At 41.8% G+C, this 26,926-nt stretch overlaps 1 protein-coding gene and 1 long non-coding RNA gene across 2 annotated transcripts; one reads left to right on the top strand and one right to left on the bottom strand.

Annotated features, from left to right (window-relative positions):
* Positions 1-7,788, bottom strand: LOC138105651 (uncharacterized). Its single transcript, XR_011148598.1, has 3 exons — positions 7,725-7,788; positions 5,005-5,213; positions 1-1,200 (listed from the first exon to the last, which is right to left on the bottom strand). It is a non-coding gene; the product is annotated as an uncharacterized lncRNA (long non-coding RNA).
* Positions 7,789-7,869: 81 nt separating this feature from the next.
* On the top strand, positions 7,870-18,017 carry PDK4 (pyruvate dehydrogenase kinase 4). Its single transcript, XM_069006874.1, has 11 exons — positions 7,870-8,108; positions 8,956-9,097; positions 10,124-10,195; positions 10,698-10,882; positions 11,312-11,401; positions 11,942-12,019; positions 12,653-12,729; positions 13,230-13,328; positions 13,628-13,738; positions 14,433-14,546; positions 15,510-18,017. The coding sequence occupies exons 1-11, from the start codon at positions 7,961-7,963 to the stop codon at positions 15,651-15,653; spliced, it is 1,260 nt and encodes a 419-aa protein (XP_068862975.1). The 5' UTR covers positions 7,870-7,960; the 3' UTR covers positions 15,654-18,017.
* The last annotated feature ends 8,909 nt before the right edge of the window (positions 18,018-26,926 follow it).

The following is a 26,926-nucleotide window of genomic DNA, read 5'->3' as shown; positions in this document are numbered from 1 at the left end:
TTTGGCTGTCCTAACTTTAACTGGGGTTCAATAGATCCAATTTTTCAATTTCAGACCATTAGAGAGAAGAAGGAAAGGAGGCTGTAATTTTTTTGTCTTTACTACCTTGTGATCTTTTCAGCATGTAAAGGTCACCTACAGCAGATGTCAATAATCACACTCTTTACAGTTTCCTTAAAGTTCATAATTTTACAGAACTATTTCACAGGTTACTAAACCAAACCAAATTACTTCTCAGCAAGAGTGAATTGGTGCCCTTCCTATATAATTTTATGAGTTCCCTCTGGGTCTTCTCTACTCCAAGGCATGTAAGCATTTGGCACAAGATTTGAAACATGAACTGACTGTAAAGGACTGGAATTATGTGGATGATTCAAAAGTACAATATTAAAAACTTTTCTCCAGGAATGGTTAAATAGAGACATCCTTTTTATTTGAAAGAGAAAATTCTTGGAGTCAAAACGCTCTGTTCTCTTTGAGTGCCTTCAGATGGAAATTTATCCCCCGTTTTCAACAGTAGAGTTCAATTCAGCATGTAGGTCAGACCTAGCACCTAATTTCTCAAGGTGCTATGGGTTCATAATTCATAAATCCCTCAGACCTGCAAGGTCTTGCAGCCTTTATTAAGCAGCCAGAAGTGCTCACATAAAACTACGGACTGCTTCTCAAAATGCAGTCCAACACTTTTTTGAGTCTTTCTCATTCCTTTCTCATGGAAAGGGCAAATACCATATCCATTTACTGTATTTCACATAAAGAGGAAAAATGTAATGAAGGTTTGACTGAAGGAAGTGTGATAGGAATGTCTTTATTTGTTGAATTTTACTAAATCTCTGATTGTTTTCTCCAAGGCCTTGAAAAAGGTAATTTTCAGCAAAAATTACATCCTAACTAGGGTTCTTGGCATTGATTTGATTTGACTTCTTTTAAATGAAATGCTTAGAATTTAAAAACTGTTTCCATACATGAGAGGTGATAAGCGTGTACATCATTTGATGTACATGCTGTAAGCCCAAAATACCAATAAAAATAAATACAGATAGACTTGTTTACTTCAGCATGGCAACACACCCAAGCAATATCCGTTTCAGCATGTTACTCCATTGCTTCTTTGATAACACTCTTATCTCCCTTTCTTAAACTTCAGCATATAGGGAGTTGCAAATAAGGAACTGGTTTCCAGGATTCCATGTAGCATATCTGGAACAAAAAGCAGAAGGAAAACTGGTTCTCCAGCACTCAAACCAGGGGAAAGCACTGCCCTCCCTCTCAGCAGTTGCCGAAAGCTAGCAAGGGCTCTTGTGGTGATCACAAAGCTTTTTCTTGTCTAGAGTATCTTCTGGTTGTTTACATTTACCTTGGATTTATTTCTTGATCTGAATATTAAAATTTCAAAACATTTCTCCAGTACTGTGGAAACAGAGAATAAGAAGCTTGTATTTCTTTCTGGGAATGAGGAAATGCCCAAACATTCAACCTTACTTAAACATGTACTCATAATGAGTATCCAAAAAATGGAACGCTTAACAATTCTCACTTCAACAGTACTTGTGTGAGTGTGCAAGAAGAAATTACGCTGCTTCTTATCTGGTGTAAATGGAGATCTTACACATTTTAGTGAATCTGGTTTTGTGCAGTGCAAATATGCTTGTTAATAACATATTATTTTCAAACTAAATTTGTAATTCAATTGGTCTCACAACAGAAAAAGATATTGTTTCACAGACTGTATTCTCCTGTATGTTAAAATACTTTCTTTAAAAGGTGTTTTTTTGAAACCAGTACCTGCAAACTTATTGCTGGTTATTTGTACCCAGGTATTATGTCCCAGATAATAGGGAATCAGGACTTTTATTTGCACATATTTTTAACTCTTAATTTTCCTTTTTTTTTATATCTAGGTGTCTTTTCCCATATAGAAACTATATGGGAAATGTATGTTCATGAATGCCTGCATATAAATGTAAGCACCACAGTAAATTTAGAATATTGGTGTAATTTCAGTAAATGAAATGAAGAAATATTAAATTGAGTTTTTATGTCAGTTTAGGTAGACAGAAATCTTGGAAATCAAGTATCACCATAGCTCTGATGATTTTGTTTTTCATTTCAGTGTCTATTAGATAAGCACTACATTGAAAACTGAATTTGAAAAGACCAAAGTGGGTGGAGTAATAAATAATATAAAAGAATTACAAGAAAAAGTACTTAATGTTGTGTAGCAAAACTGTGGATTTTGTCTAATATACCACAAGACTGAAACAGTAACACAGTAAATGGAGAGAGGGACAGCATCCCTGTTTAGACTGTTCTTAATGTTCCAGCAATGTTGCACTGGCGATTTACCCATAATTAGATACCTGTTAGTCATGACACAAAAATACTTTGCGCTTACTGGGACCCAAAGGCAAAGCATTTTAATTGTGCAGTGCAACATTTTTTATAGTACTGGCTCTTTATCAGGACTATTTTAATACACAAGCTACATTTTCATATTTAACTGCAGTTATCACATCTTAGCCTGTGGCTATACATTTCATCAAATAAGAAAACTCCCATGCACCTACCGTGTAGATATCTCCCATAGAGTATGTTATGGAAATTCAGTCTTTATGAGAGCAACTGATTAGTATCTCTGAACTCACACTTCAGAGATAATAGTCAGGGTGTTGCAAACAAAAAACAAACTTCCCTTGGGTAATCCAAAGCACTAAGGAGAAGCAGCATTCCAGAGATACCATGAAACTTTTGAAAGAGTGGCCAGGTAACACCCTAGAGAGCCCTTTTCTAGATGATGTCTTGGCTTACTATTTCCTAGACTAAACTTCTCAATCAAGTTCATATGATTTGGACACTAAAAGAAAATAAACCCTTTCATATCTGATGAAGGAAATGCTGAGAGGGAACAACTGGAAATGCTTTCTAAGATCAGCCTCAGATAAAATAACCTGGAGTAACAGTTCAAGGCTCCACTTTGGAGCAGAAACTCAAGCCACCACATCCACTTTACCAATTGTCCTGCTACAGTCAACAGTATCAAGTGCATCTGGTAGAAGACTTAGCAAAAACATCTCCTCTTAACCCAGCGTGATCTACTCTGAAAAACAAAAGCAGTATGTTCAAAGCCCCTGACCCATGGAAGGGTTACAGGTGAAGGTAGAACTCCTTCTTCTCTGGGTGAGGTGTTTCCTAAAATGTCTAATCCAAAACTTTTGAGATAATCCTGTTACACTAACCCCATTCCCATATTCCTACAGAAAAATATAACTGTTCAGCTGAAACATATTTAGACCTTAAAAGATGTATTCTTTTGGTACCGTTAACTTTTTCTCTGACTTTCCACAAGGTGTCCACTTTTCCCCAGGTGATCTTCTCCAGAGCAGGGCTGTTCACAGTAAAGGCAGCCATGGCCCAAAGTGGCAGCTGTCCTGATGATACCTTTCCTCTTTATTTTCCTCTGCACCTGCAACTCTCATGGAGCATGCCACATGCTCTTCCACAAGAACTGCTACGGTATTCAGCTGAGGCTGGAAAACGACATTATTTTGTATTTAGCTATGTACTTCAGATCAGTGTCAGCCCACCCTGAAAGTCTACCTTTATTTCCTCTGCAATGGTGTACTTGGCTGAAGATTACTATTCCCCTACTTAGTAAGCAGCCTCCTGAATTGTGACAAGCATTTCAAGATAAACACTTTTGAGTCCTACTTTTATCACAGTTTGAGTCTTAGCTTTATTTCCTGAATGGTACAGCTATACTCCAAAACAGTTTTTTCCCTTTCTGCTATCTCTACTCTCCCAGTTTCAACACCCACAGTTAATCTCATGCAAGCCTCTAGCTATTTTCTGGAAAAGCAATTTTGAAACCAGCAATCCAGTCTCATTTTCCATGATTTTAAAGGAGTTAACAGATAATTTCAGACATGGGTAACAAAGGCAGGGACTGAGGAAAAAGGGTGTCTCCTGTTCAGGGCTGCTGAGTTGCCATGTTTACAGCTCCAAGCATGCTGCTGACCGGCCACAGCTCCACCTGTAAAATGATCCAGCTACCGTAGTCTTGACTTTTGCCAAGTTATGACCAGCCGGGGGAGACTGGGAAAGTGCTGGAGCAGCTGCAGAACCTTTCCCTCACTGAACTACTGAAGAGGCATGCCAGCTTATTTGTGTGCTTCTCCACAACCTTTCACCTACTTTGGCTGTTTTGGCTGCACTGGGAGCCCCCAGCAGCTTGACAGCTCATAAGGCAGCAGCATTGGGTGACAGAAAGATGAGAACGGGAAGATATGACCCTTGTTTGTAATGCTATTTCTGTATTTTTTTCCATGTAAAGGGCCACATAAATATTTAGAAAACAAATGTATTAGTAGGTTAAAGTATCAATCCAGTTCCATAAATGCAGAACCATCTGCAGGCAGAGGGTGAGCAATTTGCCCTTGGTACTGTTGGAAATTTCATGAAGAGCTAAGAATGTGACTCATGCTCTTGTCACCAGACTATTGCTTCCACTTACATTCAAAACTTCCTAGTGCTACCATTAATTTTCACCTAGACTTACTGCTCCTCCTGGATTATCATTTACCCTTCCTTACAAAAGCAGGATTAGAAGTTGCCTTTGTCCCTAGCAGAGAACGTTAGTCTGGTTCCATAAGGGAAAAAACTTTGATAATGTTGCCTGTTCACCTGTTTGCCAAACCTCCTAAGCATTTTAACCAAATTTGAATAGATAATCAACTCCCTACAAACTTTGTACAAACTAGGAGGTGGTTTAGGGAGGAGAGATTAAAATTTTGCTCCACACTGAATAAAAGGGTGGGGAAACTGAGCCACTCATTCTACTTGAGAGCAGCAACCACACCAGTAGTCATCCCACGTATTCTGGCTGGTCAGGAGAGGGCACTCATCCCAGCACATCCTACAGGGTCTCCAGCACTTGTTGGGTTAGGAAAAAAACCTTAAATTTTTGTCCCCACATAGAAAAAAGTAGGGCAAAAGCAACCATGATACCTTCTATTAGACATCAGCAACATGGTCAGTCATTACACGTGCTGGCTGATCAGGAACACGGCTCTGATCTAAGTACAGCATGTAGTGTCTCCAGCAGGGGTGAGGACATAAGAAACATGAGGCGAGAGACAGCTGATTGCAATGGAGAGCTATTAGGACACAAATGGACAGAAATCCAGGCTTCATTCATTCCACTCTTCTGGACCCATCTGTTGTGGAAAAAAGCAGAATGTTAACACAGCTCCATTTCCTTAAGCATAGTCAGCAAAACATTACTGTGACCAAGCAACTGCAAGCGTTGTTACCACCTCTTCAAAACCTGCCCCAGGGCAGTTCAGAAGAGGAAAGTTAAAATATCTAAGCAGCAGAAATGAGACCCCCTCTGATGAATACTGCAGTTCAGAATTTGGCACTGTCCTTCACAGTCAAAATATTGTTCTCTGACACCTGCACTTAAAACTGTCACGTGTTTCAGAAGGAGGGCGAAATGGTGGTTGGAGAGGAAGTAAAGTGAGAACACTGCTAAAGACAGGATAGACGGAGGCATTCTTTGAACTGGTTACAATTTTCACAGCCTAGTTCACCTGCAGCTTGGCTGATCATGAATCCTCATATATTGTTACATTTGTGCCTGAAGCTTAGCTGTCTTGCTCAACATTCAGGACATCCATAACAATTATTTCACAAATATATAGTTTATATATACAAGAATGGAAATTTATATTGTTCAGAATCTCCTGTAAAATATAACCATCATACAATGAGCGAGAAGCAAATCTGAAATATGAAGGAGACACACTTCTTTTAGAAGCTCATCTGAATAATAAAACACCATTCTTGTGCTGCTGATGTGTAAAATTCTTGTAGAAGTTTGTTTTGATTTGAAAAACATCCAGGTTTTGAATTACTGGAGCTTTGCCCTTTTAACAAATGGGGAAGGCAACACACTTCCTGTATTTCCTGCAACTTCAACTTTACCTTTGTTCAGAGCTAAACTGAATATGTAAGAGATTCGTTCATACCTTACTGCATATAACTACCAGGAAAACAATGAGAAAACGAGTTGTTGTAAAGAAAATGAATGCAAACAACAGAAATTATTCTTAGTAGACGTTCTCCCTATTCTGAACAGGGTGTGTAAAATGACTACTCACATAGGATATTCAAGTTGTATTAAGCAGGCTCAGCACACCAACAGATTAAGTATCTCATTGGAATAGAAATAGTGACTTTATAAACTGGAATAACTGCCTAGTGCAGAGAACTTTCTTGACCCAGATTTTATTGCAAAGTGTTAATTTTGATGTTCCTGCTTGTCACCAATTAGTAGCTTCAGGAAGAAAATGGAACAAAACAAAACCTATCCTATACATGTTTCATGGTTTAAACAAATTTGTATGATATTTTCACTTCTGTGAGTCAACTGCAACTTGCAGGCAAACCAACTTGAAACAGTCAAAAGAAAATCCCAAATTCTTAAATTTTTAACTTCTGGCAAGAACAGGAAAAATCAAAGTGATTACATTTGCTGCTATTAGAGGTCTACATTTTGCTTAATTTCAAATTTCAAATGCCAACATTCAATCACTGTGGTAAACCAGAATATAACTGATGGAAAAATAACAGAGTAACTCTCCCAATAAAATAATAAAACAGGGAGCAGTAAAATAATAAAACATACAGTACAGTGGGAGTAGAACCATAAACAGGGAAAACAGATATAATGACTAAATGAGATGAAGTTTAAAAAACAGTCTAATGACAAGCTAAAGTATTCTTCTGTCTATTAAACTAAGTGCAAGCATTTCTTGTTAGGAATGTTATCTTCCTTCCCTTGAAAAAGTTTACATGTTTGTGTGTGTAAATATATGCATATAAAATTGGACTGGGGAGTTGTATGCAAATATTAGGGCACCATTATTTTGTATTATTTTACTGCCACATGCTCCCGCTGTTACAGACCAAATTTTCAGATGTCAAGAAGCCCTCTGCTGACATTAACTCCATTCTTCAATGCATTATGCAAACCCTGCCCTCAGTGAAGTGGACTCAGTATGTTGGGAAAAGGCCAGGCAGCACTGGAATTCCAAGCTCCTTCTCCAGCAAAGAGGAAAGGTGGCTTTTCCCAGATCGACTGTGACAATGGAAGATGAGCTGTCCCTGAGAGCACTGTATCAGGCCCTTCTTAGATCAGCTCTAGTGACAGTAAATAAAGGCCACATGCCGATCTGGGGCCAGTGCGTCACCAACACAGCTGTCTTCGGGTATCTGGTCACTATTAACCAAGGTCACAGCCATGGCCTACATGTAGGCACCCTCACCCCTGCGGCTGGGATCTCATTTTGCTCCTTTTGCATTCCATGCAGCCTCTGCGCCGACCCTGGAGTTACCCTATCAGTACGAGCACCACCAGCAGCCCCGGTATGAGTGCGAAGACACAGCTTCCCCCGGACGCCATCGCGCCCCTCACGCCGTGTCAGCGCCACCCGCTCCCCCCGCAGCCCGGGCGCCCGCTGGGTGCCTGCGCACGGCCGGACCCCCCGCAGCCCGTGAGGGGCGGGGGCAACGCGGCGCCTCGGAGCTGGGCACGACCACCCCGCCGGCCTCGACCGGCCCCTGCCCCGTACACAAGGTCACCGCGGGCGGTGCAGGAGCAGCACCCGCCTCTCCGTGTGCCCTAGCCCCGCAGCTGTCCCCCGGCCCGACACCCCTGACCGTACCGCTGGCGAGGCGCCCGCTGGCCCGGGCCTCCGGGCAAGGGGAACCCGCCAGCGCTGTCACGAGGCGCCCGGCGGGGCGCGGCCTGCCGGAGCCCCGCCCCGCTGCGATTGTAAATAGAGGCGCCACGTGAAGCCGCCCGCCACAGGCGAGGGGATAGCGACAGTCCCGCAGCCACTGGATCACCCGCTCACCCACCCGATCGCTTACGTGCCACACACCCGCCACCCCGGGAGCGATGAAGGCCGCCCGGATAGCCCTGCGCAGCGCCGCCCCACTGGCAGGGGCCAGTGCCGGCAGCAGCAGCGGCCGGTTGCCGCAGGAGGTGGAGCAGTTTTCCCGCTTCTCCCCGTCCCCGCTCTCCATCAAGCAGTTGCTGGACTTTGGTGAGAGTGGGGAGGAACAGGAGGAGGTCGGGGCCGGGGGACAGCCCAAGCCCGGGGCTCGGAGGCTCTTTTCTCCGGAGAGGGGCGAGCCCGGGGGCTGCGGCGGAAGGGGGTGCGGGAGCGGTGCTGTGCCGGACAGAGGAGGCGGCGATCCCCGCCCCGACGGGTCCGCGCTCGGCCAGCGCTGAAGTCGCTGCCGACCCCCGGCTCGGCTGCCTAGCGCCAGGGCGGAGCAGGGGAGGTGCCCCTGCCTGGTATTCCCAGCCCCGCTGGGAATCTGCCGATCCCGGGGTGGTGGCGGCAGCGGGGAGGTCGCCTCGGGTGGGCACCCCCGGCCGCAGTTACCCCCTGGCCAGGTGCCAGGCGCTGGAGACGTCTGAGTGCCGTCATCAGAGCTGAAGATGCGCTCCAGCGCTGTTTCGGCGGTGTTCGGAGGGTGCGGGCTCTGAGAGGCCCATGGGCTGCGGGGCGTGTCAGGCGGAGTGAACGCGCTGTTCCCTGATCCCATTAGCGCTTTGGCAGCTCTGGCGGCCGTGCGCGCACGATACTGCCAGACGTCACCCCGAAGAAGCTCCTGATTACAGAGGCTGGAGTACTTGTTAGGGGATTGCAATTAAGTCTCATGCGAAGTGGGAACTGTACAAGTATCCCGTCCAAGAACACGCTGTGTCTTACTGTCATGTAAACAGCGTTCAGCACAAACATATATGTACACTTAGATGACCTGGCCAGTAAAAGCCTCATGACTGCAGACGGATAGATTCCTGAAGTTTCTGGAAAGTCAGCAATCTGTAGTTACATCTTGAAACTTTCTTAAACAAAAACTTTATTTTGGATTTATTCATAGGCTCGACTAATGGATGTGAGAGAACTTCTTTCTCATTTCTGCGACAAGAGCTTCCTGTGAGGTTTGCAAACATCCTGAAAGAAATCGATCTTCTTCCTGATAAATTACTAGGCACTCCATCAGTAAAATTAGTAAAAAGCTGGTGAGTATGAACTGCATGAATTCAGCATGCAAATTAACATAGCTTTGAGAACTTTGTTGTTACAGACTTTTTTGAATAGTAGAAAGCACAACAAAATACAGTAGAAATGCAGTTCCTTCCTCAAAGCTGAATTGCGAGCTGTTACACACTGTCCGTTTCTAGCACACTAAAATTAAATTGAAAACCAATATGGTTATATTGTCATCTTTAAATTAGTATGTTTGGGGGGAGTTTAGAGTTTGAAATAGCTAATAGAGCAAATCTCACTTCTTATTCTTCAAGAAGGGGGAAAACACGTTCTGTTTCCCCATAGCATTACAGACTCTTAGACCCAAACAAAATGGGAAAGTAGGCTATGTACCTGTTTTGATCTGTCACTGATGCAGTTACTAACAGAGCTTCTGTTCCAAAGTATATTGCCTTAACACGTGCAACAAGTGTTTGAAATTCAATTAACATAATCTCTGCAGTTGATACAGTGGTTGAATCTGATTTAACCTTGTTTACTGGCACAGTTGCAGCATTTGCCAGGATGGCTGACATAAATAGTAGAAGTATTAGAGTGAGATCTAGAAACTGTTCTTAATATAGCCAACAGTTGTGCCTTTGCCATATGCGTCAAGACTGTCAGGTGTTAGTGCAAGAGGCTCAGCTACTTAGCTTCTGCCAATGCTGATCAGATTTGGAAAAATTTTGCTTAAGTATCTTACTGATTGTCATTGTCATTTGGATCTTCTTTTGAAATACTCTGTACTCGAGAATTATAAGGGGAACCCTTAAGCGAGGGTTTAGATTCCTCTTTGGTGGCAGGCACAAAAAAAGACGTAAAACTTCTGGGGTTCAGGCAGTCGAGAAGTGTTAATCTGTCATCCCATTGCTGGTTGTAACTTTGATATTTCAGAGATACTTAAAACTCCTAGATGAGTTGTTAGGACTAATGATGTGCACAAGACAAAGTATTTTTCAAATTGATAGATTAATAAAAATCAATTAATAGCATATATTTCTTGTGTTCTTTTTCAATAGGTACATCCAAAGCCTAAAGGAGCTGGTTGAGTTCAATCAGAAAAGCCCAGATGACCAAAAAGTCTTATCTGAGTAAGCTTTTAATTTGTTTTTTGGAACTTTTTAGTTCACATTCTACTTTTCACAATATATTTACTTTAGACTGACAGCCATCATCTGAATTTGATAATCTAGCAGAAGAGCTGAACATAGAACAAGCTGGTCTATTGTCCCTTGAACTGTTATGACAGAGAAATATTAAAAAAAATTATCTGTAAAGTCACATCTCTGCTTCTTTCCAAGATGTTGGCTTGGGATCTTTTTCCCTTTCTTACATTTTTCTCTGCTCAAATAAATGATTAAACAGGCAGTGAATTTGATATGGCTCATTATACCTTCTGTTTTAAAAATGCCAAACTCTTCTGGGTTAGGTTAGTGAGGAATTACTTTTAAAAGAGTGAAAGAAACAGACTGTATTTTAACAGGCTGTTAAGCACTTACCTGTGCTGGTGCTGGATTAAATAATTACATTATACAAAGCTTGCATCTGTGTAGTCTGAGAATAATGTTCTAAAAAGATCTCTTTTTGACCTAGCTTTATAGATACTCTAATTAGAGTTCGAAACAGACATCATGATGTGGTTCCTACAATGGCACAAGGAATAATTGAATACAAAGACACTTTCAAAGCAGATCCTGTCACCAATCATAACATCCAGTATTTTTTGGATCGTTTTTACATGAGCCGTATTTCCACCCGGATGCTAATGAACCAACACAGTAAGTAGAAATTTTTGCCTGAGAAAAAACTTAAACCTGATGAGTAACATGTTAATGTCAGCACTTCTGAAAACTGATGGAGAACTGCTTCACATGATTTTGTGTGACACTGAAAAGTTAGAAATGGAAACTATCACTTACGAGAGTAATGGAAAAACTTGTTTTCTAGACTACAGAATAATTGAAATAACTCTTTTGTGGAATATATAGGGATATTATCAATGTCTGAAAAACCTTTAGATGTGAACTACAGAAAAGCCAACATAGTTTGCTGACATTATATAGCATTTTAACTCATAAAAGGCATAAAAAACATCCAGTATTTTATGTGATTATGTGTTGTGATTTCACTGTATTAGTCTCAATGTTTAGACTTTTACATAATACAGTATTTGTGATTAAATACTGTATTGTTCTCATCTCAAACAGCTCTTCTTTTTGATGATAAATCTGGCTCGGGGCACCCAAGGCACATTGGAAGTATTGATCCTTGCTGTGATGTTGCTGAAGTAGTGAATGGTGCGTATTCTCAGAGCTTTAATGTTTGTCTTCCTGATCAGTATCTATATCTGATTGCAAGCAGTTTGGGTACCAACTTGTGTTGTAGAGGATGCTGACTGGCTTTAATTGAAATAGCTGAAAGCAGTCTTACCAAGGCATGAGCTTTTAGAGGACAGAATTTAAAATACAAAGTAGCAGCAAAAAACCATGTTGGAGTAAGTCCTAGCAAGTGACAGATGAGGTAGGAGTTGAAGTTGTCTGAGGTGTTGAGATTGGTTTTACCTACAGGTAGATAACAGGTGCATCAGTTCCATACAATTATCAAAGTGTACAAAGATTTGCTCATGCCGCCATAATTGCACGTTGTTCTCAATCTATAGTGCACACAGTGGATGCAATGTTATCATTCCCTTGACACACATTCCCTTGTCTATGTCTTAGACTCTCTAACACCTTAGCAGCTGTGCAGTTAAAAGGTGTATTCTGCCATGCATTAAAATTAATTTCTACATTGCTTGATATTATACTTTACATCATTTATGTAAATAATTATTTCAGATGCTTATGAAAGTTCCAAGATGTTGTGTGACCAGTATTACTTAACATCTCCAGAACTGAAACTTACTCAAGTGAATGGTAAGATGAGAGCTTCCTATTGATACCAAACTGCTGCTTTTACTGACTCAAAAGGCTCCCAGTTCTGTAACCTTAATGCACATACTAGTTAATCTGACTTGGGCTAGTTCCTCTTCATTTTCTATTAGAGGTGCCTCATTTAACCTCCTGTGTTAGAACTCAAATGTCAATGCATCTTGAACACTAAATTTTTGAGGTACCATTTATGAATTTGAGAAAAGTCAGACAAACCTGGACTTGAAGTAACACAAGAAGTTGCTACAGAGGAGCTCCATATCTGGGGTGAGGAAGTGAGGCTGCTGAAATGCTGGGTCTGGTCTGAGCTGCCTGCAGGTGTCTGATGTCAGCAGTCTGCTTAATTATTAAAATCCTTTATTTATAAAGGGGTATTAATACTTGATTTTTTTACTTGTTTATTTGAAAAGAAGCTGTTACAAAGCAAGTGGCAATTGCAATCTAAACACTGTTATGAATGCATAAAGCTGTTTGCCAATTTTGGAGAGAGGAAAACCAAAAATTAAACTTGATTTATTTTCTTGTTTGTTTTGGCAACTCACTCATTGTAAAATTTGGATACAATATAGAAAAATGTCATCACCCTTTTAAATCTTTTGTATTTTTCCTTTCCTCTAGGAAAAGCTCCAGGAGAGCCAATTACCATTGTATATGTTCCATCTCATCTTTTTCACATGCTTTTTGAGCTCTTTAAGGTATGTCAATATAAACTGAGAGAGTTAAGTGGGCTGTGGGGTTGTGACCACCACTAGCCTTCTGCTTTTAGAGATTACATCTGCAGGTTTGCCCTGGTGCCTTTTCTGTGGATTGGACAGTGTATTTAGGAGTAGTGAATGGGCCAAACTTCAGTGCTGCCAGCATGAGATGCAGAAATCTGGCAGCCTTTAGCAACTGCTGAACTTTGCTCTTCTCCATAAACCTGTTGATTTTAAGGGAGTTATGTTATTCAGTTTACAGTGCCTGAGTTATGTTGGGCAAGAAGTTGTAATCTTTCACTCAGAAGAGTCTTGGCTATGCTTAGATACTTCTAGGTGTGAGACCTCCTCTGTTCCCATTATGCCAAAATGCTAAGTGTGTCCCTTGGAAGCTAGGCACTGATAGGAATAGAGGGTAATTTTGCCTCTATGTACAACGAGTATGGTTTGAAGTGCATGGATTCAACAATCTCTGATCATGGTAACCTTCTTTTCCACAGAATTCAATGAGAGCAACTGTTGAGTTCCAAGAAAACAGTCCTACCCTTTCTCCAATTGAAGTGACAGTTGTTCTAGGGAAAGAAGACCTGGCAATCAAGGTATTTTGCTGGCCTACTACAATATGGACTCAATGTAATCTTTGTTATTATACGTGCTTAGCTGATTCTATTAAAAGATCTTCTGGCCTCTGAGAAAAGATCAAAGATACTGTGTATGAGCACATGAGCATTCTTGATGATATGAGCCTCCACATAGCACAGTTATCTAATTGGAAAACAATACGCTGCAAAACAAATGTTTGCATTCATGACTGTTGGAAAGGTGTGTTCAAATAGCAGCATTTTAAATACCATTCTTAGTGCATGCTTGTTGTTAACTTCATTCTCTCTTAAATCAGATCTCAGACCGAGGAGGTGGTGTTCCAGTAAGGAAAATTGAGCAGCTGTTCAGCTACATGTACTCCACCGCACCAAGGCCAAATATGGATGATGGTCGAAATACCCCTCTTGTAAGATACTTTCAATACTTATGTTGCAATTAGGTTGTTGTTAAGTGTTGCTGTGTTAATAATGAAGCACTGTGTCCCCCCTCCTGCTTTGTGGGATGTGCAAAGATTACTTAGCTCCATAAATATGAATTTACACTTTCTGAAACAAAGTTTTGATATTTAGCTTAGTGGACAAAAATATGCTTTTAAAGGAAAAAATGAAGAAGAGCATTGCAACCTGAATCTAACCCCTTTTTTTTTCTTCTTACATTCCAATGACACTAATTTACTTTGTCTTCACTCTCCACTCAGTCCTCAAACTTACTGTAAATCACACTGTCTTTCTGGAGGCAAGTGCAACTAGAACAGGCTTTTAGACTGTTCCTAATCTCCCAGTAGCAAGCTCCTTTTACTAATCAAGCTGTACTAGCAAAAACAAGGGAGGGAAAAATACTGAAATGTAATATGTAAAAGTGGGACATGAATATAGACCCTTCCACTTCCATGGAGATCTTTTTTCTTGTGGTTTTGGGTTTTTTAATGGTCAGTTTCAGCATTCTCTATGAAACGGAGTAGAGATTTATGTTTTCTTCTACCAGAAGAGGAAGTGCAAAGGATTTTTTAACAGCTTAAAAATCTCTGAAGACTTTCCAGATATTTAAGCCATAAGAGCTAGTAAAAAATTAATTAATTTTATATTGTACTTTATTTTTAGGCTGGCTTTGGGTATGGCTTGCCAATTTCTCGTCTGTATGCTAAATACTTTCAAGGAGATCTAAATCTTTACTCCATATGTGGTTATGGAACAGATGCTATCATCTACTTGAAGGTATGTATTTAAATTTAGTTAAATAAAAGATAACTACCATTAATGCAGCGAGTTTACTCATTACCATTTTAAGGTAAACAAATTCTCTGCTCATGAGTAGCTCTTGTTTTTTCTTGAGAAATTACAGATTTAGTAACTGGTTTTTAACTGGTATTAAAAAAGTCACTTGGCTTTAACTAGTTTACTTGAAAAACTACTAGTGAGAGCCCTGTTGGTTTTCAGCTTGTGTTAAGATATTATCTCCTTGTTCATGGAATACAAAGTACTTGAAGAGAGTGAAGTAAAGGTGTGAGCAACAGATCTAGTTTGTTTACTCTGAAAACTAGAAAATCCATGTAAACTAAATCCTTAAGGAGTCAAGGTGCTATTCAACATCTGCCTTATAGCAAGCTATGGGATTCAGATACCAGTAATTTTGAACACTGGGCATATAACATGCACTGCTGTTTCTGTAAGAAACCTGCAAACAGCACTACATGTTCTTTTCTACTTTCTGCACTTAATCATGGGAAAAACTTGCTTTGAATTTCTTTTGCTAAACTGAAAACACTGAAGCACAATCAGAGCAGAAGTACAAAAGGAAGAGACAGTTCAGCTATATATATATATATATATATATATATAACATTTCTATTAAAACATTTTCACCGGAATTTTGCAAACGAAGGTCCTTTTCCATGCATTCCTGGACTATCTTGAAATCATGTTAGAGGGTACTGCTTAAGGCCTATTAAAAATGCATAAATAGGATGTGATGTTACTGCATTTGTCCTGCCAAATTATCCAAAGCAGTCATAGATACTGAAGCACCTAAGCTACTGCATCTATTGTAGAAACACTTGCGTGAATAACTTCATTTTGTAGTGTCACTGGCTTAATACTATAGGCATGCTGAATGAATTTTTGCTAAGTGGCATTATTGAGAGATAGAAACCAAGTAACTTGTTCCTTCTTGACTTTTAGGCCTTATCAACAGAATCAGTAGAAAAACTCCCAGTTTTTAACAAATCAGCTTCCAAGCATTACCAGGCTACCTCAGAAGCAGATGACTGGTGTGTCCCAAGTAAAGACCCAAAGAACGTGGCAAAACAGAGTGCAGCTTTCTGAAGAGAAGTTGGTATCCAGACACCCAAAGGGATCAAGCTGGCTTCAAGAGCAGCGTCTGGAAGTACTAATCTACCTCCAAACAAGCAAGTTTCAGAACTGGCAGAGGAGAAAGAAGATAAGAATATTATAAACCTAGGCTGTATGTGCTGGATCTGAAACCTTGCTGTGGACTTCAGGATGAGGATGAGGAAAATAGGAGCACATATGTCTTTAAAGAAGAGCTGTGTATAGAGGAAAATCAGGCCATTTTTTTACTATGATCAAAGACTTGGTGTGGTAGAGGTGTGCAATTTTCAAATCCTGTTTAATGCTTGAATTCTGAATACTGATAAACATGAGTTATATTGATGCATATTTTTCTGTTAGAATAGTTATCAGCAGTTTATCTTATTACAGAACTTCTCAGGTAGATAGATAACATCTGTGCTTTAAAGCTGTATTTATAACATTTGGAAAAGAGACACTTAACATGGCAGTCTTGTAGCAAGATGCAAACAGCATTCAAATACAGCCTGACTGGAAGGGAGGGAGCCCTGGGAGGTAGGGAGAAAGTGTTTTCCCTATATAAGGAAGTCCCATTTAAAGAAAAAAGGTATTCCAGGAATAATTCTTCTGCGATGCCTTGCCCTGTGAGTCACGTTGCTAGATATTTTATGTTAAGCTGTTCATGGGAAATCAGCCAAGTAAGGCTTCTATGCGTAAGGTAATGAAGAAGAAAATCAGGATATTTTTAAAAGCTACTGGAAAGAAATGGAAATATAAACAGCTCTAACGTTAGGGTACATCTAGCCTACATCCCTGTATTCTGGAGAATGTGTGCCAAGTAAGTCAGTTAGGATTTTCCAAGAACTGAAGTCAGACGTGCAAGTTGAGTAGAAAGGTTTTGGTGATGTGTATTGTATAAGCATGTTGTGAAAAACAGCATGTTTAAAACACAGTCTTGTGGTTTGTTTCTGTTGTGCTGTTAGGAGGTTAGTGGCTCAGTACACTAAACCAAAATCTGCCAATTGTATTTTCCAAATTAGTATCCGACCACAGCAGCTCAAAGAGGTACATGGGGAATCTGTAATCTGAAAGCTGTGGTGAGCACTGAAGGTCTTTTGGAAAGGTTTTCAGGAGTGGTGTTGGAACTATAAAAATTCATTCTAGGAACTGTTCATTACAATGGAAAGGGCTTAGGAAATGTTTCAAAATATAAGCAGCACTGAAAATTACAGAACAGCTTTTATGAACAGAAAAGTAGGGGGAATTCCTACAGGAACAGAGCCAGTGGGAGAGAGTTGTTCCGAAAATATTCCATTCTCAATAAGCTTCTTCCTTGCCTATCTTTCTGTGTTTTCACTTTTGTAAGCAAGGTAAACTTAACAGATGCTAAACTATTGGACATTGCCAAGCTGGCCAGTCAGAAGTTCATCAGGGCTGTATAATATTACTTGAATTTTTTACCTAATTATCATATTATCTTACATGATCCTGTGCAAGAAGTTGCAAATACAGCAGAGCATCCTGCTCAGTATGATAGTTTTCTATTAGAGATTTCTATTTGTTGTATGGAAAATCACTTCATATTCCACTGTGAATCTAAAATGGTTTTTAATAGGAAATTACCTTTGTGTTCTAGAAGTCCTGTTGAGCTTTATTTCTCATTGAAAATAAAATAGAATTTTGATATGCCTCATTTATTTTAAAAACTCATTTTAGATGTATTAATGATAACTGCTGAGTATGACTTTAGTACTGCATCTGGGCTGTTTTTATCCTGGTGAATGAGGTGCAGTCACCAAAGGTCACCAGATCATGCATCTGGGCTCAGCTCAGTGAATGAAATGACTAATAAAAAGGAAATATCTTTGTCTAGAATGTACAGGTGTGAAAAACCTGGTCTCACTGTCATAAAATAAATGAGTATTCGTTGATTTTTGTATTGAATACAAAAATACAAACACATACCTAGGTAGTCATTATTGTCAAGCAAACACAATTTATACCTTTCTGCCTGCACCCAGTAATGCTTGAACCTGAGTTGTGATCTGATGGTACATCTGTAACACAGCTGCAGCTGCTCCAGTTAGGAGCTGTAATTTCTGTTTCAAAGCAGCTGAGGATGGGTGATGGAAAAATGTTTGTGATGCTGCTTGCAGAGAGAAACTGTGGAATATTCATGATGGAGGCAGAGGTTTTGTAGCACTTAAGGAATCCATTTGAAATCTCTGTAGTATTACAAACTATGTCTGTCTACCTAGACAATACAGCACCTTTTCCAGCATTCACTGACTTTTTATTCTGAAAGTAGAGCTGTAGTTTTAAGTCTTTTACTTGGATGTAGATGCTGAAATAGTTTTATAATAAAATCTTTTAAATGGTTGTCTGTATCTTTGGTTTTTTAAGAAGTCTAGTGCAAGCAAGGGCTTTTTGTTTTAAGCCTTATCAAATGGAGTTGAGAAAAACAACACTCATACCATGTCAGGTACAGCAGGAGGAAGAAACACTGGCAGAATTACCTGCTTATGCTTAATGTTGCATTGGTTGAGAGGTTACATAGTACCTAAAATCAGTGCATTACCTTATGCAGCTCCTTACTCTATAATTAGGACAGTATTCATTTTGAGATGAGAATTTGGAATCTTCCATCAGAGTATGTTTTACGCTCTAAAATAGTTGTCTTTTGTTCAGTTTTAAAGAAAATGAAAATGGACTAAGAAAAAAAGATGTCCTTCACTGGGTCTATATCTAACAAAAAGGTTTTCCACAGACTAAATGGATGGCTGTCTTTCAACTCTGAAGCCATGGGACAGCTGGCATTTCATACCTGTTGTGTAAGAAAATGGTAGTAATCCTCTGGATCAGATGGTGTCATGATCCAACAGTCCTGTACAACGGGTGTTTTCGCAGACTTGTGTTTGCCTGGGGCCATCCTGCATCTCCCGTAATTTAAGTACAGAGTAACTATAAAAATACATGTAGATATTTTTCTTGAAAGAGGAAAGGTGAAAAACAGCTGTGTCTGGCAGCAAGCTTACAAGTGACAGCGTTGTGTACTGAATTTACCCTCCTTAGCAGTGTGGGTTTCACTTCCTAAGGGTTTTTACTTGTAATGCCAGGGAAGCAGATCACATGGCATCCCTTTTTTGCATTTTGCAGTTACAGAAATGTACCACTCTGACATATACCAGTATGCCAGGTGTGTTTGGAGAAACAACCCAGAACTTAAGTACACCAGGGACTTCAATAAACTACTACAGAAAACAAAAGGAAACCAACAACACAAACACCCATTGTGTTTTCCCATCATTTTAACTGTCCTGTAGTCTCTATAGACAGGACTTGCATGTTTCCTGTCAGGTTTTTCCAAGCAGAAGTACACATACATGCATTCTATACCTTGCCTGTTGCAGGCTTGAGAGCAGGGATCTGAAGTGCAGCAGGATAGACCCAAGCTGCTGTCTGTGCAGCCCCCTGTTGAGCACATGGCCCCAGCAGATCCAGGTCTCTCTGCAACATGCTGTGCACAGACCATCAGTCCCGGCCAAGCTCCCACAGTCTGGAAGGCAAAAGGTGGGTCTTTTTTCCTTCCCCTGCACAAGCCCAGTGGGTAAGAGAGGCCATGCACCAGCTCCTGGTTGCTGTGTGGGGCTGGCTTGCTGCTGGCACGTCTGGGGGGCACTGACATCAGCACGTTTACCCACAGCTGAAGAGTGTGCTGGTTTCACAGGAGATAAGCAGGTGTTGCACTTTCGCCCTTTGCCCCCTGATCAGGACCTTACACAGCCAGCTTCCTGATGTCAACAGAAACCACGCCAAAGCACCCTGTGTTTTCTCTTCCAGATCATTAGCTAAAAAGTGTACACTGATTACTGGTTAGTTTTACTTGTGCCTTGGGCACATATCCAGATAAATCTCCCTGGAGCCTTGATAGAGTTGTTCATTGTCATCATTTCCCTATCCCTTAACCAAGTTTTTAAGTTCAGCAGACTTTGCCCTTAACATGCAATAATGTCCTTCCCAAAGCAGTATTACAAAACAAGCTTTGCTACCTTTGATAAGAAACACTACTGGACTGGAAAAACTGTTGGGTGTTTTTCTCCTTAGAGTAGCAATGACAGCTTGAGAGGATCAGGTATAACACCCAAGAATTTTCTGCCCTGATGTTCTTTAGCAGTTTTAGCAAATGGAAGTTAGGACATGGCAGTCCCTCAGCTCCGCTCAGGTAATTTTTGGGGGTGGGGATGGTGAAGAAGAAGGGGCACACTCCTCTGTTAACATCTTTGAGTTTGTATTTCCCAAGAACTGACAACGCAATTTTTAATGTCTGTGTCCTGACCCTGTATTACAAAGGTGGCTTTGCACACCTGTGCTGTTGTGCACATTCAAGACAGAATGACTGACTCAGTACCTGGCTAGATGCTGCTACTCCTCACAGTCAGCAAAGAGAAAGGACACGTTGGTAGGCAGCTTCAGTCATTCCTGCTTCTCTCCACTCACTTCACAGGGAGGAAAGGGCATAAATACCCAGGGGCAGTCTTACTTCTTCCCTGCAATCTCGAATGTTGGGTGTCAAAGCTGGAACACAGTCCTGGGTCTTCAGAATATCCTGAGAACTCTTAATAATGTAAGATTTTTATATAAACAGAAAAATATGTATGGGGTATCAGGAGCTGCTCCTCATCAACTCTCCTCAATATCCCTTCTGCAGCTATGAAAGAAAATCAAAGCAGAGTGCAACAAATTGGCCCATGTAGAATTAGCACAGATTTCCCTGTGTCACTCTCTTGCTTTGCAGTTCCTAAAAGGAAGGGGAAAGAAAGGAAAGGATCTATCTGATTTCCTGCTGTGTGAGGGGCACAGCCTTGAGGAATGAGACTCACTGCCTTCCTGGAGTCATACCCAGTTTAAAATTCAGACAGAAGTGTGATGCAGGAAACACAGCAAGAGGAGTGACAATCCCACTATTTTGAGCTGCCAAACAGTCTCTTGGAAGGTGACAGAGAGTTTCTAGTTTAGAACAGGCATGCTTTAAGTTACATTAATGTGGTACAGCCCTGTCTGCAAGGCTGAAATAAGAAAATCAAGTAATGTTTTCATTACCGTTATAGGTTGGGCTTTCTGTACTTTGTCACATCACTGGACTGGGCCTGAAAGCTGAGAACCTTGGCATGGGATTCAGCACACCAAGTACTACACCTTATCATGGCACTGTGTACATGTCTCTGTGTGTGTGTGCCGAGGTGTGAGTTAGATATCTCAGCTGCCTCTCATGGCCAGTGTCAGTTTATCCAGAGGACTCCAGAAGCTTCTTCTGAAACAGACACTTCTGGTGCTGGAAGAGTGATCCTGTGTCCAGTGGCAGAGTTCAACTGACTCTAATGGGACCCCAGACACTGGGGATGCCTCTAGGCACCTGTGTTTAGATGGCTTCAGCTGTGAGCTGGCTCTCAGCTCATTCAGTTACTGAAAAATAGACACCCGGTCCTACATGAGGAAGGCTGGAGTATTCTTCCTGTCTCTCATCTGTCACTCTGGAAGACAGAGATCTTCCACAAGTCCTTTATCATGCCTGCCAGTCCCATGCAAATACCTTGTATGGACACTCCTGGCTTTCTAAAGTAGCAGTGAATATTTATGTTTAGGTAAATGACTCAAGTCCTCTTACTAGTTCTGCATGGTTGTGGGAAACTGGAAATAACAGAGCTCAAAATTGTATCGCTGCTGTGTCATTGCTGGCCAGGGTGGATATATAATGGAAAATCACAGACAATATTTATTCTGCAGCAAGTGCCAGTGGGATATTGCAGATAAGCTGGCTGCTGGCACAAACTGTGTGAGCCTGGAGCTGCCTCTGTGCAGCTTGTCATCATTGACACTGCTGATCTGTCTGTGTTTGGGACTGGTCCTAGTGCCACATGATTGCAGGAGACAGCATGAGGCTCATCACTCTGCACCCCACAGGCAGCAGTGCTGTCAGACAGCTCTGAGCCATGCCTAGCACTCCTGGGACAACCAAATACCAATTGCTGAGCAGACCTTTTACAGAAACTTAGGAGCTAATTGTAGCTGATGCTGATTGTTAGGTGCCATGAGGCAGCATCGTAATGCATTGCAAGCTCCTTTTTGTAGTGTTTATTCCCTAGAATGGTCTTCTCTTCCTAGCAGCTTTACTGCCCACAACACCCTGGGCTGATTTTTAACGAATTAACTGGGAAACAGATCTGAATACCTGCCAGGGCTGCTTGTCATCTCCTCCAATCACCGTGGCATGCAGCAGAGGTAGTAACATGCATTGCAAAGCCTATTGGTGACCCAGAGTCACTCCCCTGCTTACAAAGGGTATTACAGGTGGAATTCAACCTTCACACAGGGGTGGATCAGGTGGTTTGGACTACTCTCGGTGTTACTAGGTATGTGTCATTGCCTCAGAGACCGCAGGAAGCTGTTTGCTCAGGCATAAAACTATGTTTGTGTTTACACAGAAGCACTTGTTTCTGCTTAGTTAGGGGCTGTTATAAAACCTTCTGATCTCACAACTTTCCATTGCTTCTGATCAGCTTTGCCTCCAGTTTTACATAAATGCACAACGAAGAAATCTTCATTTTCAAGCTCTGGCCAGGGACACCTGAAGTTTTCATTATTCATGTTATTCATGGAGATGCCCAGAAGTCTTCTTCTGGTACAAATTCCTTCATGTGCTTCTCCCCCATGGGCTCACCCTCTTGTTCCTGTGTTCTTCCTACTCTGGCTACTGATGCCTGGCTCTGCATGCTCTGAGCCTATCTTCTGCCAAAGGATGGGAACAGTCCTTTGGAGACATGTCACACTTCCAAAAGCTTTTGATGATTTTTCAAGGCCACTGGATGATCAATTCACTTGAGGAAAAAAAATTGTGACACCTTCTGCATATTCCCAGGCTTCTGTCCTTTGAATGACAACGTCCATGTAAGAACAGCTGAAACAATGGCAAAATTATTCACGGGAGTGCCATAAATTGATGCAGACAGACCTTGGAAATTATATTACGGTACTCAGGACTTCCTGAAAGACATGTTACCATCCTTCTCCAATGAATTGTTCTTGCCTTTTCCTTTGCAGCAGAACAATATTCCTCACCTCTGAGTATTGATCTTTAGGGAGATGATGTGTCTTGACTTTAAGTCTGAACAATAGTAGTCAAACAAAGCAGAGAAGAACTGGAGATCCTCCCAATTCTTCCCAGGAATAAACATATCCACTGCCTTAGGAAATGAGAGTTTTGGAGGGAAAAGGTCTACCCTTAACAGGGGGCTGTTTCAGAAGAGGGTGGTTTCTTTTCATATGAGCAGAAGAAGATTCCAGCAAAATTGTTGACAATGAAAGGGTAAAATAAATATTTTTCAGCATTTCTTTAAAGTATATTTACACTGGAAAGCTTGGGGGTTTTAAATACTGCAAACATTTCTAGAAGAATAACAGTATATTGCTGTAAATTATGGTAAACCTTCACTTATGGAAGTATTTTTTTATAATAGATTCAGAAGCAGTTATTCAGTTGTTCTTATTCTAATAGCGTATGAGTATGGAATACAGAATATAGGTGATGGATCAATGAGTTGTCTGTAAGCCTGTCTGAGAACTGTTGATGTAATTTACTGTTCTTTTCTGTAATGTTTCTAACATATGCTAATTCTTTTCCAACCAATAAAAGACTGTAATATAATGTGGGAACAACATATTAAACAATGTAAATCATAGATATTAGAGTAGTAATAATTCATTTTTAGACTTCACGCCATGTCTGCTGAAATGTGTGACAAGATTCCTGTTGACACCAGTGAGTTGCAGACAAAGCCAAAGGGCTTTAAGCTGTTGATCTGTAAAGAGACACATACACCCCTAAAGGTCTCTAGAAAACATGAAGCAAATTAATTTTTAACTCCTTCAGAGCACAAGACCAGACAAGAGATGGGCCTCATTGTGTTACCCACCATGAATTCTGCAAGATGGCGCTCGTTGTGTGGGAAGAATTTAAAATCAAGAGCCATACCTAGGAGAGGAAGAGAAGTATATGACTGACATTTAGACCTTCAAGATATGTTGAATAGAAATGTGTATATGCACATATGGCCTATTTAAATGCACTGAACTGGCTGGCAGCTCTTTCTTCAGCCCATCCTCCTTACTTAATGCAGTACAACTCTGGGGAAGCTTGAGATCCAAACACCCCACACTAGAGGAAGGCCAGCTCTCAACCTTTCTGTTCAAGCCAGGTGAGACCAAAAGCCCAGGTCCATGCTGCAGGAGTCTGGGTGCAGAGACACCATTGTGTCTGAGGTATAAGCATGTCCCTGTTCCACAAAGTGGGCAGCTTGTCCTTGTGTCCCTGGCCACCAAGAGCCCCACTGAGATAAAGGGTTTTTGCCCCTGCCTGGAGACAGAAGGACAGAACTCTTTAACAGTACATGACAGTGACTGGCCACAGCTTGTGCTCATTTCACACAGCTGAGGCTTTTTAAAGAAAGGATTAAGAGTGTACAAACCCCAAACAATGTGAGGGTCTGCTTCAATACGGCTGGAAGATTATTCCAGCTGTTTGGGGCCAGGAACCTAAAAAAGTGAAGCTTGCCTCCCATAGTTAGTTGAGCTCCAGACACTTGGACATGAATACCTTGGTTTAAACAGAGGGCAGACTAGTAGGTAGTGCTAAATAAAAGAATACAAAACAGCACTGTAAATAAGAAGTGAACAATTATAAACCTTAAAAATACCCTTCAGGAAACACATGGCTGCTGTTCTGCTGCTAGCTGCTGGATCTTTTGTTCTACTTACAGCTTTCCATCCTTTTATTTTCTCAATTTTTTTTTCTTATGAGGACAAACCCTGGCTGCAGATACAGCACAGCCTGCTCCAGCCGGGAGTGGAGGCCACAGGAAGCAGTGCTGCCTCTGGCCGCTGTTCTGGCAGCCCCCTGAGCCAAAGGCAGGGAACCCACGGGGACAGTCTGTTCCCTGCTGGCTGCACTGTAAGCTTCAAAACATGTTTATGTCGAGTCAGCAAAAACTGCCCAGACCGGTCATGCACTGTTCTCTCTCCCCTTCCAGGCTGCTGGAAGGAGCTGCGTCAAAGTCCAAGCCCACATTTAAGTCTGTTGCAGGCACTGCCTGCAGTTGGATCCTGCCTGCCCAGAGTCACTCACCCGCCACTTCACCAATGCACCCAGGTCACCTGAAAGTGAAGGGCAGACAGGGCTGCCCCTCTGCCCCTCTCCCTGCTCTGTGTTGGAAAGGGCAGCCCTCCCTGTGCTCGAGCAAGTTCCAGCAACCGGGCAGAACTCAGTGCCATTTGATATCAAACCCTCCCACACTCGCAGCACAGCCAGGCAACAGCAGATAGTGTGTCCTGGTCAGCTGAAAAATGAGTCCTCTTCCTTGATCTTTTACAGGCAGGATGCACCCCGTGAAAGGCTTAAAGGGACACCAAGTGCATAACTCAAGTACATCTCTAAAGCACAGAGGGGCTGTGTGGGGGGCCCTGCAAGAGGGGACCATGACAGCCATAGCACAGCATGTTAAGTACTTGGTGGAGTTTTAATCAGCTGGAAAGAAAAGCAGGAGAGAATTGGGTTATGGAGACCTCCGGCATCCAGCTCTCCACAGCTGTGTCAGGGTCTCTTGCATGCCTCCATCCAGGCTTGCTAATGCCACCTGTCTGCCTGGGATGGGGCTGTATGTGCTTCTTTGTTAAGGTTCCCTGAAGTGCAGGAGAAAATGTTTGGGTTTGCCTTAAACTTGCAGTCACTGCAGTGGAAAGCTGCTCTCCACAGAGGGGCTTCAGCCCACACTGGTGGCTCGTGAGACCTTGGTACCAGGGACAGGCCTTTGGGTGTGCCTGAGGGGGAAGAGCACACAGGAACATTGTGACCAAAAGGAGTCTTCTGTTCATAATAACACTGTCAGCTTCAAGTACCACAAGTCATAGTTTGCAGCCCTCAAAATGCAGATTTGCTTTGTTAAGTAAACAATGTTTAATCTTCTTGTCTAACATTAGATTTCTTTTTTTGTTTTTCTAATTTGCTGTTGAACTTCACCTCCAAATGTGCATGGCAACTCTCCCAGGTTTATTGAGACACTTAGTATTCACCATGTGAAAATCTATAATATCAGTTCTGATGCCAGTTCTCCCCTTTCTCTCTCAGTTTTTCTTCCCAACACCATGTAAATAGGCTGAGCTCCTACCTCTCCCCTGCACAGCTGCCTGCCACATCTGCCCATTTCCATCCACCAGGCCGAACTGTTTTGGCCAGGGAAGAGTGCAACCGCTGCTCCAGCAGCACAAAAAGAAACTGCCAGAAATAAATGGCTTTATGAACAGAGGCTTTGCTGATAGACCTCAGATCTTTAGAGCATCCTGGTGTCATTAGAAGCCAAGGTCACTGGTTTGTATTTCCTCCCACACCACTGGAGGATGCAGAATTTGATTTCACAGTAAGCTGGCAGAACAAGGAGTCTCTGCCATGTTTCTGATTACAGGGTAGAAACCTCCCTGCTATGCTGGCAGGTGAAATGTGTGAGCACAGCTCAACTCGGCTGGTGCTTAGCAAGGCAAAGCACACTGCCAGCCCCACAAAATCCATCCAGCATTTGGGTTTCATCCACCCATCATAGGAGTGAGGGGCGTTTGAGAGAAGATTTTGCAACAGCAGACTGAGTAAATGAGTAATTTCTGTGGGTTAGGAAATCCAGACGTGGTCAATCATGGCACAAAACTGCAGAACCACAGGGGCGTAGAGGGGTAGTGGCTCTGCTGCCCTTGTTAGAAAAGGGAGTAGTGAAAGAGTTGCAGTGGGGGTCAGGCCCTATGTCATGTGCCAGAGGGTACATAGCCAGGAAGGAGAAAGAAAAGGAAAGACAGAAAGAAACTAAATCAGTGAAATTCTGTGGATCTATGGTGAAGGGAAGGACAGGACTGTGGAAGAAATGGACCCATATGACAAACTTAAGTCCAAATTTCCAGCAAGGTATAGTTCAGATCTGCTGCCACTACAAGGTGTGCTCACCATGGATACAGGCTGACACCGTGCCCTTGAGTTCAGGACAGCCACACACCTTTCCCCAGAAGGGAACTTGGAAACAGCAGGATAGACTCACCTGAGGGTTGGCTCAGCCTTTGGGAGGTAGGTGTAATTCAGTGGACTTTGGTGCCACTGGGTCTTTTGGGCCAGTTTTACTCTGCATAAATATTACAGTAGCTACATTACTTTTTGCCATGAAATGGCTGTGCCCTGACTGTAGTGGTGTCACTTCACC

This window comes from Aphelocoma coerulescens, chromosome 2 (assembly GCF_041296385.1).
Source record: "Aphelocoma coerulescens isolate FSJ_1873_10779 chromosome 2, UR_Acoe_1.0, whole genome shotgun sequence".
NCBI classification, from domain to species: Eukaryota; Metazoa; Chordata; class Aves; order Passeriformes; family Corvidae; genus Aphelocoma; species Aphelocoma coerulescens.
This window is presented reverse-complemented; position numbering and strand designations above follow the sequence as displayed.

Coding starts and splice junctions, on each gene's coding strand:
- PDK4 (XM_069006874.1), top strand. CDS start 7,961: ATGAAGGCCGCCCGGATAGCCCTGCGCAGCGCCGCCCCACTGGCAGGG. Junction 8,109..8,955: donor CAAGCAGTTGCTGGACTTTG/GTGAGAGTGGGG, acceptor ATTTATTCATAG/GCTCGACTAATGGATGTGAG. Junction 13,739..14,432: donor ATGGTCGAAATACCCCTCTT/GTAAGATACTTT, acceptor CTTTATTTTTAG/GCTGGCTTTGGGTATGGCTT.